The sequence below is a fragment of the Saccopteryx leptura genome, chromosome 2, assembly GCF_036850995.1.
Source record: "Saccopteryx leptura isolate mSacLep1 chromosome 2, mSacLep1_pri_phased_curated, whole genome shotgun sequence".
Taxonomy (NCBI): domain Eukaryota; kingdom Metazoa; phylum Chordata; class Mammalia; order Chiroptera; family Emballonuridae; genus Saccopteryx; species Saccopteryx leptura.
This window is the reverse complement of record NC_089504.1, coordinates 99,843,044-99,859,667: the sequence shown is the minus strand read 5'-3', so window position 1 is coordinate 99,859,667 and position 16,624 is coordinate 99,843,044. Positions and strand designations below refer to the sequence as shown.

The window sequence follows — 16,624 nt, the reverse complement described above, 5'->3', positions numbered from 1 at the left end:
AAAACAGAAAGCATCTGATATAGATGATTTTACAGGTGAATTCTACCAAAATGCTCAAAAATAAAGTAATATTATTTCTCTATGATCTCTTCCAGAAAACAAAAGCAGAAGGAGCACTTCTAGTTCATTCTATGAAGCTAGCATTACTCTCATACCAAAACCAGACAAAGACATCGCAAGAACAAAAAACTTAAGACCTCTATCTGTCACGAACATTGATGCAATAATCTTCCAACAAAATATTAGCACATTAAATCTAGGAATGTATAAAAGAATTATATACCATAACCAAGTGGGATTTATTCCAAGTTTGCAAGACTGGCTCAATATTTGAAAACCATTTTATGTAATCTATCATATCAACAGACTAAACAAGGAAAATCATACAATCATATAAATAGATGCCAAAAAAGCATTTGACAAAATTCAAAGTGGTAAAACACTGAAGAGTCTGAATAGATAAAAGCCGCTTCATCTGATGAGGGGCATCTCCAAAAACCCTAGAGGTAACATCTTACTTAATGCTTTCTTAATGCCTGAATGCTTTCTCCAAGACTGGGAACAAGACAAGAATTTCTGCTCTGGATACTTTTATTCAACACTATAATGGAGGCTCCAACCAGGGAGATTAGACAGTAAAAAGAAATAAAAGATAGCCAGGTTGGAAAAGAAGTAAAATTACCTCTATTTGCAGATGACATGATCTGTATGTAGTAAATATTAAGAAATTCACTAAAAAAACTATGAGCACAAATAAGCAAGTTCAGCAAAGTTGCACAATACAACATACAAAATAACTGAATTATATTAGAAATGAACAACCTGAAAATGAAACTAAGAAAAACAATTCCACTTACAATAGCATCCACAAAGAATAAAATAGGAGTAAATTTAATACACAAAGAACAAGCTTTGAAAACTACAAAACATTGTTGAACAAAAAAAAAAATTTCATGCTCATGCATTAGAAAACAGCATTAATTAAATGGCAATATTTCCCAAATTGATGTACCTGTTAAATGCAATCCTTACTGAAATCCCAGTTGCCTTTCTTGCAGAAATTCACAAGCTGATCCTATAATTCATTGGGTAATGAAAAAGTCCAGAATAGACAAAACAGAAAAGAACAAAAGTCGGAGGACTCACACTATCCAAATTAAATTTTACTATAAAGCTACAGAAAGACATGTAGATAAATGAGATAGAACCAAAAGTCCAGAAATAAATTTTTACTTAAGGTCAATTAATTCTCAACAAGGATGCCAAACCAATTCATTTGTGAAAACATAGTCTTTTCAACAAAAAGTGCTGGGGCCCTGGCTGGCTGGCTCAGCAGTAGAGTGTCGGCCCAGTGTGTGGTAGTCCCAGGTTCAATTCCTGGTCAGGGCACACAGGGGAATTGCCTATCTGCTTCTCCACCCTTCTCTCTCTCTCTTTCTCTCTCTCTCTTTCTCTCTCTCTCTCTCTCTCTCTCTCTCTCTCTCTCTCTCTTCCCCTCCCACAGCCATGGCTCAAATGGTTCAAGCAAAGTTGGCCCAGGCACTGAAGATGGCTACATGGACTCATCTCAGGCACTAAAATAGCTCAGCTGCTGAGCACTTAATAAAAAAAAAATTTTTTTTAAGTGCTGGGACAATGGATATCCACTAGCAAAAGAATGAAGTTAACATCTTACCTCATACCAAATACAAAAACTAACTCAAAATGAATTGCAGAAACAAACATAAGAGCCAAAACATAGAAGCTAAAACCAATAAAACACTTAGAAGAAAACAGGTATAAATCTTTGCAACCTTGAGTTAAGAAAGTTTCTTAGATATAACCCAAAAGCACAGCAACAAAAGAAACAAATACATATTGAACTAAATCAAAATTAAAAACCTAGATTCTTCAAAATAAACTGTCAAGAAAGTGAAAAGACAACCCACAAAACAGGAGAAAATTTTTGCAAATCAAATACCTGATAAGAAACTTGCATCCGGAATATATATATAAAGAACTCTCACAATTCAACAATAAAAAGACAAAAAAAAATTTTAAATAGTCAAAGGATTTAAGAAGACATTTCTCTAAAAAAACAGACACTGGGCCAATAAGCACATGAAAAGATACTCAAAACCATTAACCATTAGAGGCTGATCCAAACCAAAGCCACAGTATCACTTCATAAGCATCAGGATGACTATAGTCAAAAACACAAAAATAACAAGCACAGGTCAGAACGTGAAGAAACCAGAGCCCTCGCCCCTCACGGGTGGGAACGTAAACTGTGCAGCCACAGTGCCATAGAATTACCATATGACCCAGCAATCCCACTCCTAATGAAAACAGACACTCACAAAAATGTATACATGAATATCCTAAGCAGCATTGTTCACAATATACAAAAAGCAGCAATGACCCAAATGCACATCCATGATAAAGATAAAATGCGGTATAACCATACAGTGAAGTATTATTCAGCCACTAAAAGAAATAAGGTATATACACACTACAGTATGGATAAATCTTGAAACAAAATGCTAAATGAAACAAGCCCAAAAGACCACATATTATATGATTTCTTTATATGAAATGTCCAGAGTAGACCCATCTCTTAAGACAGACAGTAGAGAAATGGGTCTTGTCTTGAGGGGCAGCAAGACTGTGACAACAAGAAGAAGAGTCACTGCTAAAGAGAACAGGGTTGCTTTCTGCATTGATAACAATGTTCTAAAATTGGATTGTGTTGATGGTTGTACAACTCTGTAAATATACTAAAAAATGACTTCATTCTGAATTTTATGGCATGTGAATGATATCATTTACATTAAATTATATTTTTCACAAAATATAGATGAAAGGCATTAACCTTTTAAAAAAGAAAAGCAAGTAGGTGTAGGAAGACCAGCTACCAGTCCTCTGTAATGGTCCACCTGACAAACAATACTGGCTTGGACAAGACTGGTATTGGGAGAGAACACGGAGAAAAGCACAAAGGTTTCACAGACACTCAGGAAGACATGAAAGTCTGGATGTGAACAAGGAGGAAGCTGCAGATAGCAAGGATGACTTGTATTGTGCATTTACTTCTTTGCTCTATTTCTGCCACCAGCTGTTCCAATATGGTTCACAAAGATCATCTTTGAAATGGGTCCCAATGATCAACAGAAGCTTGTCAGTCTGGGAGAGGTCACTCTACCTGCACACAAAGAAAAGCACAAAGCTTTGGTGCCCCTGCAGGGAGAGGACGGACTGCCAAGGCCTGCCAGCTGTGAGGGCCTGCAGGCAATAGGAAGCCACTAGAGGTTTTTAACTGAGCACAAAGTGATTCTTGACCTTAAAAAAAGGTACCAGTGTGAAGAATAAACTGGAAAGGAAAATAACCAGTTGACTAATAAAGGGAGGCTGGTGCCCAACACCAGAAGAGACCTTTGAAAACCATGACCGGAACTGCTGACCAGGACTAAGTAGGCTGGACAACAACAATTCAAGCAATAATCACTCAAAAAACCTAGTTATATACGTTGTGCCTCCACAACAAATTACAAATATAGAACCCAGATAACAGATAAGGGCTGACGTACTCTGCACTCACCCACCCCCACAGGGAGCAGTTTGGGGCTCCACTGATACGGAAAGTCCTAATATTCCTCGCAGGCCACCTGAGAGCATTACATTTAGACTAGCCTCTCAGAGAAGCAGAGGCATCGGGAGACTCCTTCACCTGCAGTATCCTTGACCTCATGCTTTTCTTTGCATTAGTTATCGCTGGCTCAATAGTGAAGCCAAGTTCACTCAGCTAAGCCTGAGTTGTCCTTCTTGCTGGGTCAATGTTCTTTAAAAACCATGAAGTCCAACTACCTGATTTTCCCAGGTTATGTGACGGAACTAAAGACATCTGAATTTAAGTTGTCTTGTATACTCCGGTTTCTTCCCTTTGATCCATTTGGAGCCTAACTTAAGGAATTTCCAGACATTTTATGGAAAGTTACTTTCAATTTTCATTAACTCATAAAAGCAAATAAAACAAGAACATGGAGCACATTACTACCTGTACTTCCAATCCTTTTGTATCTAACGTCCTACAGCTACACCTAATGTAACTGAAATTCCAGTAAGTCGAAGCTAACCCAAAAGACAGTGGTATTCAAAGCTCTAATCACGCCAATGCCTGTGTACTCTCCAGCTGAACTTCTCAGTATTCTGCCCAGCATGCCACATTACAGCCACAATTCCATTATTTTCCCCAAAAACACCACACATGTTCACATTCCTGGCCATGTCTTCTCTCTCTGAAATGACAAACAAACCCATAACAAATGGAATAACTCATCATACTCCAGAGCACCCAATGTTAGCCAGATACTTGGTGGGCAAAATTTACATTACCATCTAGTGTTCACACCAGCCACACCACGTTGGTATTATTTTCCCAATTTTATACACAAGAAAGTTGAGGCACAGAGAAGTCTGCCTAAGAACTCTCATCAATGTCAAACTCCATTGCCTAGTAAGGAATGCCTTGGAACCTGTTTCATCTGGCAAAACCTTAACCTGACCCTCAGAATCCCTCCTCCCAAGTCTTCCATTTTCTCCCAAATGCTTCTTGGGGTTGTGGGAGCCCTGTGCTCTCACCAAACCTTTAACGTTAGCACAGCCTGATAATCATCAATATCTCCCTCATTATACTAGGAGGTGTCTAAAGACAACAATAGTGACTTAAATGTTTTTGCACTTCTGCTTAAAAGACTGCAGATGCTCAATTAACTGTAAGTCAAAACTAAATGATCAGTCCTCTAAGCAAACTGCCATTACACCTTTGGTGACCCCTTTTGGTCGTCCCTACCTGGTAAGGGAAAGGAAGACAGCTCCAACTGCACACCCTCAGAATGACAGGTACCATCTTGCACAGCCCTTCCTCCCCCTGCGTTGCATCGCTAGTGCATCTGTCTTCTCCCAACGTAGGTAGCTCAAGGGCAAGACCAATATCACCCCAGAGCGGTGCACGGTAACCAGAAGACCAAAAAAAATAAAAAATGAAAAAGCTCAAAACTGCTGATCTTTAGTGGAATAGTGCCCCCAAACTAACTCCCTAGATAAACCGAACCACGAGAAACCTTGTTCCAGTTAGACAGCTTTAAATTTAAAAGTGCATTCTCACCGGAGCGTCTAAAACGCTCCCCCCTAAAGCCTGAGTCCACAGGAAGCAACCACAGAGCAAGAATGAACCCTGGAAGCAAGCATCACCCCCAGGTCTCCGGACCCTAGCTAGCCCAGGGCTGTGGGCGTCCGCTGCACGGGCGACTCGGCGCCCAGGGGCCACCGTACAGGTGAGCGGCTCCCCGCGCATCCCCGCCCAAGGGCGCCCAGCAAGTGCAACCAGCGCGGGGGTCGGGGTGCGGAACCGAGGGGAGCGGGACCTTGACCTCCGCCCCCGGCGATGACGTCAGCTCTGTGCCGGACCCCGCGACCCCGTCCCAGCACCGCGGGCCGCGCCGCTCACCTCGGTTCTCCTCCTCCAGGTAGCGCACCCGCAGCTCGTCCTCCGCCTTCGTCTCAGAGCTGTAGCCACGCCGAACGATCGGCCCCCCAGCCGCGGCCGTCCAGCCCCGGGCCCTGATCGCCGCGCCGACCCGCGGGCCTGTCAAGGAGCCTGGGAGCCTCCATCCCGGGCCCAGCGGCGCGCAGCAAGCGGCCACCCATCGGGCGCGGCTGGCCTGCCAGGCCCCCAAAGCCCCGGGTGCCGCCGCCGCCGCCATGTTGTCTGTTTACGGCGTGGGCCTGCGGCTGCGGCCCCGCCCCCGCCGCGCGCTCGCTGCCGGCACGCCCAGGCCCCGCCCCGCCCCTGAGCCGTCTCGCCCCGCCCAAACCCGTAACTGCTCAGTCACCGGGTTTCCCTCGGCCTGGGCTCCGTTGTGTGACACCGGTAGCAATGGCTTGTCCCCCAGACAAGCAGAAAGTAGTCCTCCGGGGCTATGGACTAGTTTAGGGGAACGTGTTATAACAACACCCGCCTGACCTGTGGTGGTGCAGTGGATAAAGCATCGACCTGGAATGCTGAGGTCACCGGTTCAAACCCCGGGCTTGCCTGCCTGGTGCCTGCCTGGTCAAGGCACATATGTGAGTTGATGCTTCCTGCTCCTCCCCCTTTCAGTCTGTCTCTCTCTCTCTCTCTCTCTCTCTCTCTCTCTCTCTCTCTCTTCTATCTCTAAAAATGAATAAATAAAATTTAAGTAATAATAATATAACAACACCCAAGTCTCCTTCCTGCACAAACCTCACAAACCTGGGCTGTGCTGTGAGGTTCTGTGTCGTCTGCAGGTGAACTGAAATGTTTGTTGCAGGTTTGGCTGACAGTGTAGCAGATCTGCATGGGACCGTGGTTGACTCCTCACGCACGTGGGAGCCATGGCTACCTGTTAAACGTGCCTATGAACATGCACTGATGTTTGCTATATGCAGTTTAGGAAGGGAGCGAACCACCCATAACAACAGGGTCCTCCAGGCTAAGACTCAAACCGGTGAGATGGTCTTCCCTGAAACAAGAGTCCCAGTAAAGCACCTTTGTATTAACCAAGGGGATCGGCCAAACCATAAGTTAAGGTGGGATCTAGAGCACTTGGCTCTTTCCTCAAACAGAAGTGCAGAAGACCAACTCAGTGTGTAGTTGCTCTACACGTGCACAGCATCTGCTGTGAGAGTGTTGTTGGGGGCACTTTTATTCCATTTTCTATATAATGCCACTAGTGGAGTTTCTTTTGTATTTTGGGACAAAGGAAAGCATTGCTTCCTCTTGTGCCTTTTACCTTTTCTGATAATCGTGTTCACTTTAACTGATAGGAAACAACTATATAGCTCAACTCTTACAATCATTACAGCTACTTAATTCTGTCCACATTAGTTGCTAATTTTTTTTACATCTTCATGTTGGCTCACCAATAGATTGTAAATTCAAATAAAAGAGTTCCAGAGTCCCTGACAGTGCTACTTGAAATAATATAAACTCAGAGAATACTTACGATTAGGATAACTGCAGGATGATAAGCACTGGCTGTTTAGGTTATATTAGACATCAGAGTAAGAGGGACAGTCTATGTTTTTGATGAACATAGAGCCTGATGGGAAAATGCAGCACTGGGACACCAGGCCCTTCTCTAACAGCTGTGACTCAGGTCCCTATTGAAAGTAGTCTTAAAAATATCCAGTGTGTGAAGAAAATCAATTGTTAAAGCTAAATGCAAATAACAAACATTACCGTGACCATTGTAACCTGTCAGGAGTGACAACAAATAGAGAAGTGCCAAACATCAGGGCAGAAAGACATGGCGTTGGATTCCACCTCCATATCTGCTTCCAGTTGAGACATCCATACATTATTTAAATACCCTGTGCTTTCATTTCTTCATTTGCAAAGTAACTAGAATGAGACCTGTTTCACCTCACAGCTTCTTTACCCAATTTATCCATCTGTAAAATGGGAGAGATTATGCCCATGTTGTACGGTTGATAAGTGTGTAAGGCACTAGACACCAGGGAGCAACAGCAGAATAGATAATGTTATATGCCATTTATTGACTCACTTCTTAGTCTAGTCCAAACATATAGATATGTTATTTTATTTAAACATATAGATATGTTATTTTATTTAATGTTATTTTTTCAAGTTGCAAATTTAACTTTGAAGGTGATGTTATTATCCCCGTTTTGCAAATGAGGACACTGAGATTGGTACTCACCAAACTCGGCAGCTAATATATCTGATATATCTGACTCCAGTCCCCCATGTTCTTCACCACTAGTTTGCACAGCCTCTAGATAAACATTAAGGTATCCAATAAAATTTAATTCCCTTTCATTTCTTTCTACTCTTCAGTAAAAGATGTGAGCCAGGAACAAAGAGTGTGAGTCAGGAACACTGTGTATTCGTTTGGCAGGGGGAAGTAGGGCTGGTGTTTGGGGCACTCAATGCTGTTGCTATTACTGCCATCTCTTTGCTATCTGACACACCCTTGATGTTTCCCTAATGCTTATTTCTACGTAATATTAAAGGTGGACATTACAGGATGGCCAACACTGAGCTCCTGGAACACAGCTAGCCTGAATGGCAGAAGCCACGCCTCTTAGAGCGCAGTTCTGTGCACAGAACACACAGGAGGGCATAGGTGTTACCTGCAAAATGAAACACCAACATGTTGCCAACCACAGCAGAAAAACAAAATAGTTTAGCAAACACAATGTGAAGAATAAAGCAGAACTCTGGACTTTATGAAAAATAAGGGCATATTTTAAAACTGTCTTGCCTGAAACAATCTATAAGAAAGTAGTGTATTAGTGTAATGGCCAGGCCATGTGTCAGAGACACCCACAAATGTGATGGTTTGAACAAGAGTGAATGTTAACGGTCCAGGCACAGTAAGATGGTTCTGCCATCTTCAGCATGGGGCTTCCCCCTCTAACCTGGGGCTTCCATGTCATGGGTCTAAAGTGGCTGCTCCCTGCCACCAGCAACACAGAAGAAATGAGAGGAGTACTCGGTTCTATCAAGTGAAAGACCTAGATATGGCACATGTCCCTTTGACTACTTCCCACATGCCATACCCAGCAGCAAAGCGGGCCTAAAAATGTGACCTTCTGCTGGGCAATCATATCCCCACCTACAATTTTACTACTAAACATAGAGGGAATTAAAGATATTTAGGGATACAATCTGCCACACACTCGTTTGATTTCTTTACTTTTAAATGAAATTTCATGAATCCTAAGATAAAAGTGCACAACCACAAAGTATGGCAGATTTCACAAGAAATAGCTGTACTACAAACTAAAGGCTGTCTTTCCATGTGAGCTCTCTGGGAGTCATTGCTAATTATATCTTCAGAATTGAAGGACACTGTGAGAGATAAGTTCGTGAAACCATGTATATAATCACAACCATGTTAAATCTGTGAAGGTATACATATAGGGTGACACGCCTATATGTATACCAAAGTCTTCTGTGAAACTGTGAAAAACTATTTCAAAACTACACGTGCTCAGAGATAATGATCAGACAGTAGGAAAAATATATATATATAATTGTGTTCAAGGTGAGATAGTTGTGAAATTTTCTGTAAAACTCAAGTATTAAATGAGCATTTAAAATATTTCTAACTTAGTTTAAGGTACCATGAATAGATACAGTTTTAGTCACACAAAGTTTAACTCATGCCTGAGTCCCAAAATAAAAATTAAAACAATAGCCCCCTGAATTTCTTTAGGTCTCTTTTTAATGCTTGTATAAATCGGGTTCTTCAAGTATTTCCTAAGGCTCCATAGTGGATTTCCTCTACAGAAGAGGGTCTTCCTTTCCCACCTCACCTGAGTACTCATCTCCAAGAGGGAGGGATTAAATGGCAAACACCATCTCCAGGGCATGGAGGGTTCCAGGAAACCTCACTTGAGGATGTTGTCCCCAGAGAAGAATGGTCATCCAGGCTTCACTCTACCTATCCCCAGCCCTACTCCCAGATGTGGAGGATTTGATCATCCTCTCAAACCCTCTCGTTTGGAAACTCTGCCTTCTGCATTAGATCCTCTGTCGGGTCATGGTTTCCCAGATATGACTTCTTCCCCTGGCCATCCCCACAGTTGTCAATTGGATATGTAGTCACACACACACACCAGACTCTGAAAACACATGCCTTCATGGTCTAGGGATGGGAGAAACAGGGACATTTAGGGATGGTACTTAAAGGATATGTAACTTCTTTTGGTGGTCACGAAGACGTTCTAAAATTGATTCCAGCCTGACCTGTGGTGGCGCAGTGGATAAAGCGTCGACCTGGAAATGCTGAGGTCGCCGGTTTGAAACCCTGGGCTTGCCTGGTCAAGGCACATATGGAAGTTGATGCTTCCAGCTCCTCCCCCCTTCTCTCTCTCTGTCTCTCCTCTCTCTCTCTCTCTCTCTCTCTCTCTCCCCCCCTCTCCTCTCTAAAAAAAAATGAATAAAATTGATTCCAATTATTATAACATATGTCTAAAAATATGATAAATGATAGATCTCCGAGAATATACTAAAAACCATTGACTTGTGTGTTTTAAATGAGTGAATTGTATGGTATGTAAATTCTATCTCAATAAAGAGTGTGAATCAGGCCTCCTTAAATCTTTAAATGTAGTTGATTCCATATCTACAATAGAGAAAATAGAAGGTGAGTCTACAGTGTCTTCATGCCAGAAAACAGTGAGGTGCTCAGAGACTAGTGGAGGGTGAGAGGACACAGCTGGAAGGGGAATCCACTGGCCAAACCCGAGACAACTGGAGCATCAAAAGGAATAATGCCACTAATAGATACCAACATGCAGAATTTTTTAAGTCAATAAAAAATTAAATAAATGAGTGGGAGATAGTGGGATCCAGTTTTTCACTGTTGGCGTAGAAGAATATGGATAAGCCAGGGGGAGGTGCTAGAAATGACCCATGTGGCAAGGGAATAGAGTTGGTAACATCAGTATAAACACACGTTTAGCTCAGTGTAGATACAGACGTTCTATATGAAAATATTTAGGTAAGTTTATATACATAGCTTAGTATGCACACACATATTGCCTTGCTCTCTCAGCTGAGATAGTATAGAAACAGTAATAAAGCAACAACGAGTACTTCACCCATATACTGCTTTCTAATGCCATCCTTCAGTAAAGTGCTCTTTGGAAAAATAGCTGATTCTAGGACGGGGGCCATATAAGAAATATACAAGATAAGCCTGAAGGCTGTTGTAATACCAGAAGGTAAGGAACTGCCCAAAATAACCCTGCATTATGGGAGCATGACAATGAGTCCCAGAAACCAAAGGAAAGCTCCCAACGGCTAAAGATGGAATAGTTTAACAATAGATAGATGATAGATAGATAGATAGATAGATAGATGATAGATAAATAGAAGAGTAGTATGGAATTATAACAAGGCAAAAGATAAAAAATCCAAAAATCCACACTGACATAAATAATTTCATTAATAAATGGGAGGAAAGAGACAAGTCCCAAGCAGACACCCCACCCTAAAGGAGGGAGAGTGTACCTCTCTGTGGCTGCATGCAGTGAGTTCCTTCCAAAGAGAATAGTGAGGAAAGGGAGGACAGAGAGACTGGTTTCATAGTATGGAGACCTGCCAGGCACCCCTCAGCCGGATGATCCAGGTCAACTTCCACAGCAAGGAACCATGCTGATAGTGTGCACCCTTGAGATGATGCAGTGGAATGACACTGTCCCTCTGTGGTCTTCCCCCTAAAAACCCACAACCACAGTTTAATCGTGATACAATGACCAGACAAATCCCAACTGAGAGACTCTCTAAAGAATGTCTGACCTCTACTTCTTAAAACCGTGCAGGTCATCAAAAACAAGTCTGAGAGCCTGACCAGGCTGTGGATGGAGCATTGGTCTGGGATGCTGAGGACCCAGGTTCAAAACCCTGAGGTTGCCAGCTTGAGGACGGGGTTGCGACTTGAGAGTGACATCACAGACATGGCCCCATGGTCACGGGTCTGAGCCCAAAGATCGCCAACTTGAAGCCCAAGGTTGCTGGCTCGAGCAAGGGGTCAATTGCTCTGCTGTAGCCACCCCCACACCATCAACACACATATGAGAAAGCAATCAATGAACAACTAAGGTGCCGCAACCATGAGTTGATGTTTCTCATCTCTCCCTTCTTGTCTGTCTTGTCTTTCTCTCTCGCTCTCTCTTTCTCTCTCACCAGAAAAAAAAAAAAAGTCTGAGAAACAGTCACAGCCAAGAGGAGCCTAAGGAGACAGATGACTAAATGTAATCTAAATGTAATGTGGGTTCTGCTTGATGTCCTGCAACAGAAAATAGACATTAGGTAACAATTAAGGGAATCCAAACCAAATATGAATTTTTAGTTAATAATAGCATGACACTATTTGTTCATTGTAACAAATGTAGCACACTAATACAGAAGGTTAATAATAGGGGAATCTGGGAGTGGGGTGTATGGAAACTCACTGTACTATCTTCTTAATTTGTCTGTTAGTCTAAAATAGCTCTAATTTTTTTTATTATTAAAAGTAAGTAAAAAATTTCAGCCACAGTCCACCTGGACCCCATCCCAAGCCAGTGAGTCTGTGCTGCACTGCAAGCAACGAGGCTTCGTGGACTGAGTGGACGCCTGCCTTGGTTAGCTGCTCTTGTTGATGCTTCTGGAAGCCTCTCACCAGCCTCCTCTTCTGGGGCACCCATTTCCCCTTCCCTACCCCTCAGATTCTTTGACATTCTCTTTCTGTATCACATTTTCCCCAGACAGACTGAGAGGAAGCTTCCCCACTCGTCCATAAGTCTCGTCTCAACTGTAAGCAGGTCTAGGATGAGAATTTGCCATAAAATTATAAAATTTGGAGGGTGACCCCATTGCTGTTTCCTTTGTCCTCAAAGTGATAGTATCTCCCACCTTCTTCTCACACAGGTGCAAAGAGTCCCTGCTCCATCCACTCTGTCCAATGTTAACTGAATAGCTATGGTTTTAGCCCTTTCTGTTTATGGTCTTGGGATTCTTGCATCTTGCCCCTTAAACACTTTTCGCGTGGGTGGGAATTTTATTTAGTCCTCTAGATCAGTGTTCTCAACCGCCGGTCCGCAGACTGGTCTGCAGACTGGTGCCAGTCTACCAGAAATTTTTTGCCAGGCTACAAAAGAATTAACCACCCTGATGTTGTATGAAGATCCTAGACTCAATGATCTTAGTTGTATTCACTTATGCTCCAGGTGATTGCCACTTATCAACCTGTATCATCCATGAAAATACTGCAGAGGTTGTCTTAGCTTCGGAAGTTGTAGGCTCATTCAAACAATGTTTTGCACTCTGCAGAGCATTTACAAGTCATGCGCAACAGATAAAAAGCATTCTGACAAACTTATGTAGTATTCTATGCATCATACACGTGGAGTTTGGAAATCAAGCACCAGGTTGTACTGTGTTGCTCTGTTATGTGCAGTAAGATGAAACTTTGTGGTGTGTTTCTATTTCCAGCCGGCTGGGTTATGTGTAGGTTCTAATTCCCACCCCTTCTCTCTGTAGTTCATTTATTTTTTTACACTTGCACAAATAGCATTCAAATTTATGTAGCGTTTAATGCATCTGTATGTGGTGCCCTCCCCTTCCCCTCTCCCTTCTCTCGCTCTCGCTCTCTCTGCCTTCCCCTCCCTCAGCCATGGCTTGATTGGGCACATGTGGGAATCTATCTCCCCTGCTCTCACTTAAATAAATATAAATAAATAAATATTTTAAAACTTTAAAAATAGAAACCAAATATCAGCTTGCACCATAATGCTCTGCCCTGCACAGTTGCAAGTTTCCGTTTCCAGTTCCTTCCCACTCTCAGTAGTACATTTTTTTCATGCTTGTGCAAAGGGCCATGCCTGTACTTGCCTGTTTGGAACACATCTGTACTGTTCGCAAACAAATTATTGTGTGCATTAGTGCCATTGTGCTATACATTTTAAACTCTACAAAATGGAAAGAAAAAGACAACAAAACATTTTAATTTTTTTTAAAGCAAAAACAATAGTCAAAAGTGGTGATGACAAAGAAAGTAAACCAAGGACAGTGAAAAAGAAATGTTTGATAATTTAGAAGATCCAACAGAAACCAAAAAAGAAAATGTTGTTAGGCAGTACGATAAGGAATATTTAAAACTTGGCTACACTGTCGCACCTGGTAGTGAATTGTCACCATGACCCGTGTGTTTAGTATGTTCGGAAATTCTGTCAAATGATGCAATGAAACCTTCAAAACTTTATTCATCATTTGTATTCACAGTATAGCAATCTTATTGAGAAACTACTGAATTTGTTTTTGAAAGATTGCACAACCAAATGAAAGGTCAGAAAATTCAAATGAAGAAAATGATGATGAGTGACAAATCACTGCTTCAAGAGTCTTATTTAGCTGCCACTGAATATACACACACACACACACACACACACACACACACTTCACTATTGGTGAAGAATTAGTAAAGCCTTGCATCTTAGATGTCTTAGATGTCACTTGGGAAATTTTGGATCCTCAAGCTGCAGGAAAACTTGAGGCTGTACCATTTTGGACAATATCATTCAGAGAAGAATTGTTGATATGGTCAACAATATTGAAGAGCAAGCTGTAGAGGGGAAATAGAAATCGAAGTGTTTTGCCATTCAACTTGATGAATCAATGAATCAACTGACTTGAGTATCCATGCTATTCTACTTTGCTTCATGGGGTATAGTGATGATCAAGACTTTAGGGAAGAACTACTTTGTTGTCTTCATCTATCTGGTCTGACCACTAGTTTAGAGCTATTTACTGCTATTACTAAGTACTTTCCAGCAGAAGGCTTAGACTGGGGAAAGTGATTTAGAGTGTGTACAGATGGGGCTGTGAGCATGATTGGACATCACTTGGGCAGTTGCGAAAATAAAGGACATTGCACATCCAGGAACGTTGTCCATGCACTGCATGATTCACCAGCAACATTTAGTTGCAAAGAAACTTTCCCCTGAATTGAATACAGTGATAAGTGACAGAGTAAAGATCATTAATGGCATTCGTAGTCAAGGTTTGAACTCCAGACCGTTCATGACACTCTGTGAAAGCATGGATTCACAAGCTCTCAAGAGAAGAGGTTTTTTTTTACGCTTTTTCAAGCTGAGACAAGAAACAGTTTCTGCAAGAACAAAACTGCATTAGTAGAACTTTTGTTGGTTGAATAATGGATGGTTAAGCTTGCACGTATGTTGGGTATATTTAATCTCTTCAACAAACTATTTCTCTTCAAGGGTTTAACACAAACATTTTTATGTTAAGAAATAAGACAGGTGCTTCCAAAAAGAAACTTGTTCTTTGGGAAAGTCACATACAGGAAGAAGATTTTAAAATGTTTCCACTATTCCAGAACTTTTTGAATGCTGCAGAAACCAACTGGAAATTCGTATTTAATATGAGTCAACATGTAAGAGCATTAGTTCAAAACTTGGACCATTATTACCCTGAAAATGAGGCTCCCCATAAAGGTAATCTCTGGATCAGTGACCCATTCATGGAAGACATCAACTCTTGCTCCCCTCAGCACTGTGAAAAAGAAAACTGATAGGCTTATCTTCTGATGTCACTCTGGTGCAAACATAAAATGCAATCATTGTCACAATTTTGGATATCATTGGAAGAAGAATAATCATTTCTTAGTTACAAAGCTATTAAATTTTTATTCACATTATCTACTACCTACTTGGCGAGAAGACTTTTTTAGCCCTATCACAAATAAAAAACCAAACAGAGAAAGTGAATGAATGTCATTGCAACACTTCATCTCTCGAAAACAAAACTGCAGCCTCAGTTATCGAGTGTTCTTGCAAAGAAGTGATAGCAGATTTTGTACTAACTTTACTTGAATTAAATATTGTTATCTAGAAATTTCAGTTGTATTAGATAGATAGATAGATAGATAGATAGATGATAGATAGATAGATAAATAGCTAGAAGATATAGAGATATATTACTGTTCATCTGGTTATTTTAGGAAATTTTCATTTTATAACATTATAAATAAAAGATAATGAACAAATACTAATAATGTTTGTTATTTCTGCCTTAGCAGTCCCTGAAATAATTATTCTATTTTTACTGGTACCCAAATGTAAGAAAACTTTGAAAACCACTACTCTAAATCAGTAATAGAGCCTAAAGAGGGTGTATTAGTCAGCCCAGGCTGCCATAACAAATACCACAGACTGGGCTAGAAGGCCAAGATCAAGGTGTGGGCAGGTTTGGTCTCTCCCAGGGCCTCTCTTTGGCTGGCAGGCAGCCACCTTCTCACTTTGTCGTGTCCCTGTCTCCTTCAAAGGACACTGGTGTTATTGGATTAGGGCCCCATGTTTATTATCTCATTAATCTTAATGACCTCTTGAAAGGCCTTGTATCTAAACAGAGTTACATTAGGGGCTAGCTAGGGCTTCAGTGTGTGAATTTGGGGAGACACAATTGAGTTCATACCAGAGATTCTTCTCCTTCAGCTCCCTGTACCCAGCTCTAGCGACCACCCCCAAAACTCCAGACCCGCCCTAACATCCCTGCGTGACTGTGCTGCTGTGGGGACCTACTGGGACCCCCAGAGTTGGGATGAAGATTATTTTAAGCAGAAGACATTTCGGAATCAACAGATGCAGAAAGATGCCTCCTCAGAGCTTCCGTTATCTGACAAAAAGCTGCTGCTTCCAAGAAATGAGGCTGCCTTGAGTTCCCTCTTCAGGAGAGGTCTGCTCCCATGAGAGACACCAAAATAACCAAATCACAAATCGGCTCTGCATTTTCGCGAAGAGCACTCACACCTGCTTAAAGAATATTATCACAAAATTTCTCATCTCCCATTTGTTCTCCTTGAAACCCATTTGTCTTTCCTAAACAACCCTATTTGGCCTTTTCATAGAAGCCCTTTCTCCTCCCTTCTTTTCTTCACTAAGTTAGACCTGTAAGCCTCTATCTCACTTTGACCATTTAGGGAGCTAGGTACTTCTTTTGTTAGCTCCAATATGCATAAAAATACATCTTTTATTCTCTCGTTAATATGTCTTCTGTGTGATTAATTTGCAGGCCCCAGGTCACTAAAGTAAG

General features: G+C 41.6%; 1 protein-coding gene across 3 annotated transcripts in view; it reads right to left on the bottom strand.

The window, feature by feature from the left end:
• Window positions 1-5,781, bottom strand: part of AUH (AU RNA binding methylglutaconyl-CoA hydratase) — a 161,171-nt gene extending 155,390 nt beyond the window's left edge. For all 3 annotated transcript variants that reach the window (XM_066368412.1, XM_066368413.1, XM_066368414.1), the window contains exon 1: window positions 5,486-5,781. In XM_066368412.1, coding sequence (XP_066224509.1) covers window positions 5,486-5,741 — 256 coding nt within the window. In that variant the 5' untranslated portion in view covers window positions 5,742-5,781. The remainder of the gene's footprint in view (window positions 1-5,485) is intronic.
• Between the last annotated feature and the right edge of the window lie 10,843 nt (window positions 5,782-16,624).